The following is a 1797-nucleotide window of genomic DNA, read 5'->3' on the forward strand; positions in this document are numbered from 1 at the left end:
GAACTTAAAAGTCATTTTATGTTTATTTTCATAAGATTTAATTTTTCATATCTTTCTGCTTTCTTAGAGCTACATTGTCCACCCTATTTTTGATCTGTAGGGTTGGTAAAGCTGAAAGCTAACGTACTTGATAAACGCTTAAAAATTCATGGAATAAAATAGGTGATAACGAAGAAAATTACATATATAATGCCGGAATTTACTTAATATGTACATAGTTTTATAAAAAATTTAATACGAGTGATGAAAAGTGTTGTTTATAGTTAATATAAAATATAGAACGTTTAAAGGGAAACGTGAAAGTTTTGTACGCCACGTGACTGCATGGTTTTTATACAGTTTCGGCTGCATAGGTTAAGGTGAAGGCATTAGCCGGTTGGCGGGAGATAAACTTTGCCCTCGATCTTTATGTTTTTCACATAAAAAATGGAATTTGACTTACGGTTCAATTTCATGCCAATATTTTCTATCATTTTATTAATATTTGCCATAATCACTACCGTCTTCCAAAAACTCAAGTAAGATTTTGCTTTATTTTGCTCTTGTTGATTATAGTTACGATTATTTCATATTTCCTTCACATGTTAGATTAAGGTGGCCTGTAAAAGTAAACTGCTGGTTTTGTAATACTAACACAAAGATTTGGCGACAACAGCTTAATTGGTGGATGTGTCCATGTTGTGAACAATATAATGGTTTTTCTAAGGTAAATAAATATATTTAATTAAAATGCAGTAGGGCATATTATTCGAAATATGTTTTCATTTCTGGTATGTATTAAGAATCATGCTTATACAACACATAAAAGATACTTCATTTAATCACTAAGATTTTATGCATAATATATTATGATTATTTTGCCAGGTTGAATTAATTGATTCATTAAATATTTTTAAAGTTATGGAAATATTTTGACACAGAATTGAAGCAGTCTACCTATGCAATATCTTTTAAAATCCTATGTATCTTTTGGAATACTGTTTTCTATTTTTTCTTCCATGTCAAATTTTAGAATGGTGATTACGCATATAATATACCAAAACAGTACAAGACACCGTTGAATGAAATAAAACAATACTGCACAATCAATCAGGACACAACAACCAATAAAATTGCAAATAATGGCTTGTGCAAACAATGTAATAAGAATGAAAGTTTAAAAATGTCAAAATTATCTGATTACATACCTCAAAGTGAAAAAAATTATGAGTATGAGATAAAAAAGTTTAAAGATAGTTTGGAACAACAATATCCATTATGTACAAAGTGTAAAACCACAGTACATACTGTGTTATATAAACAAGCATTATGGCTTACACAATATAAAATGTTGTTTTTCAAACAAAAACCCTTTTGTATTATTACTAATGTAAGTGAATATAATGTAATAAACAATAAAGTTTATTTTATATTTTCACTACAATTGTATTACACTTTGCAGAACAGAAAATACTGTGAACCAATATGCAGAATAATTTCCACAGTTTTGGGCTCAATGGTAGCATATAACATGGAATTCATACTTGTGCCAATTGGAGGATTATTTTTTCAATTTTGTGCTTGCTGGATAACTCCTACAAAAAAACAAAGTTCTGATATATTACTTATGTTTTTATGGATTTGTATGATTATACTCTTGCCTTTTAAAGACACAAAATTAATTAAAGCAGATCTACAGAATACATGGCTTTCTCTTGAATATGTAACTCAATATCATATGGTAAGCATATAAATTAGAATAAAATGCAATGTACTAGTAATTATATTTTAATAGAATTATTTTAAATGTATTTATTA

General features: G+C 27.8%; 1 protein-coding gene across 1 annotated transcript in view; it reads left to right on the forward strand.

The window, feature by feature from the left end:
* Positions 1-426: 426 nt before the first annotated feature.
* Positions 427-1797, forward strand: part of LOC108572526 — a 2658-nt gene continuing 1287 nt past the window's right edge. The window contains exons 1-4 of the mRNA XM_017934777.1: positions 427-518; positions 589-706; positions 1013-1369; positions 1442-1720. Coding sequence (XP_017790266.1) covers positions 427-518; positions 589-706; positions 1013-1369; positions 1442-1720 — 846 coding nt within the window. The remainder of the gene's footprint in view (positions 519-588; positions 707-1012; positions 1370-1441; positions 1721-1797) is intronic.

The sequence above is a fragment of the Habropoda laboriosa genome, unplaced genomic scaffold (assembly GCF_001263275.1).
Source record: "Habropoda laboriosa isolate 0110345459 unplaced genomic scaffold, ASM126327v1 scaffold129, whole genome shotgun sequence".
NCBI lineage: Eukaryota > Metazoa > Arthropoda > Insecta > Hymenoptera > Apidae > Habropoda > Habropoda laboriosa.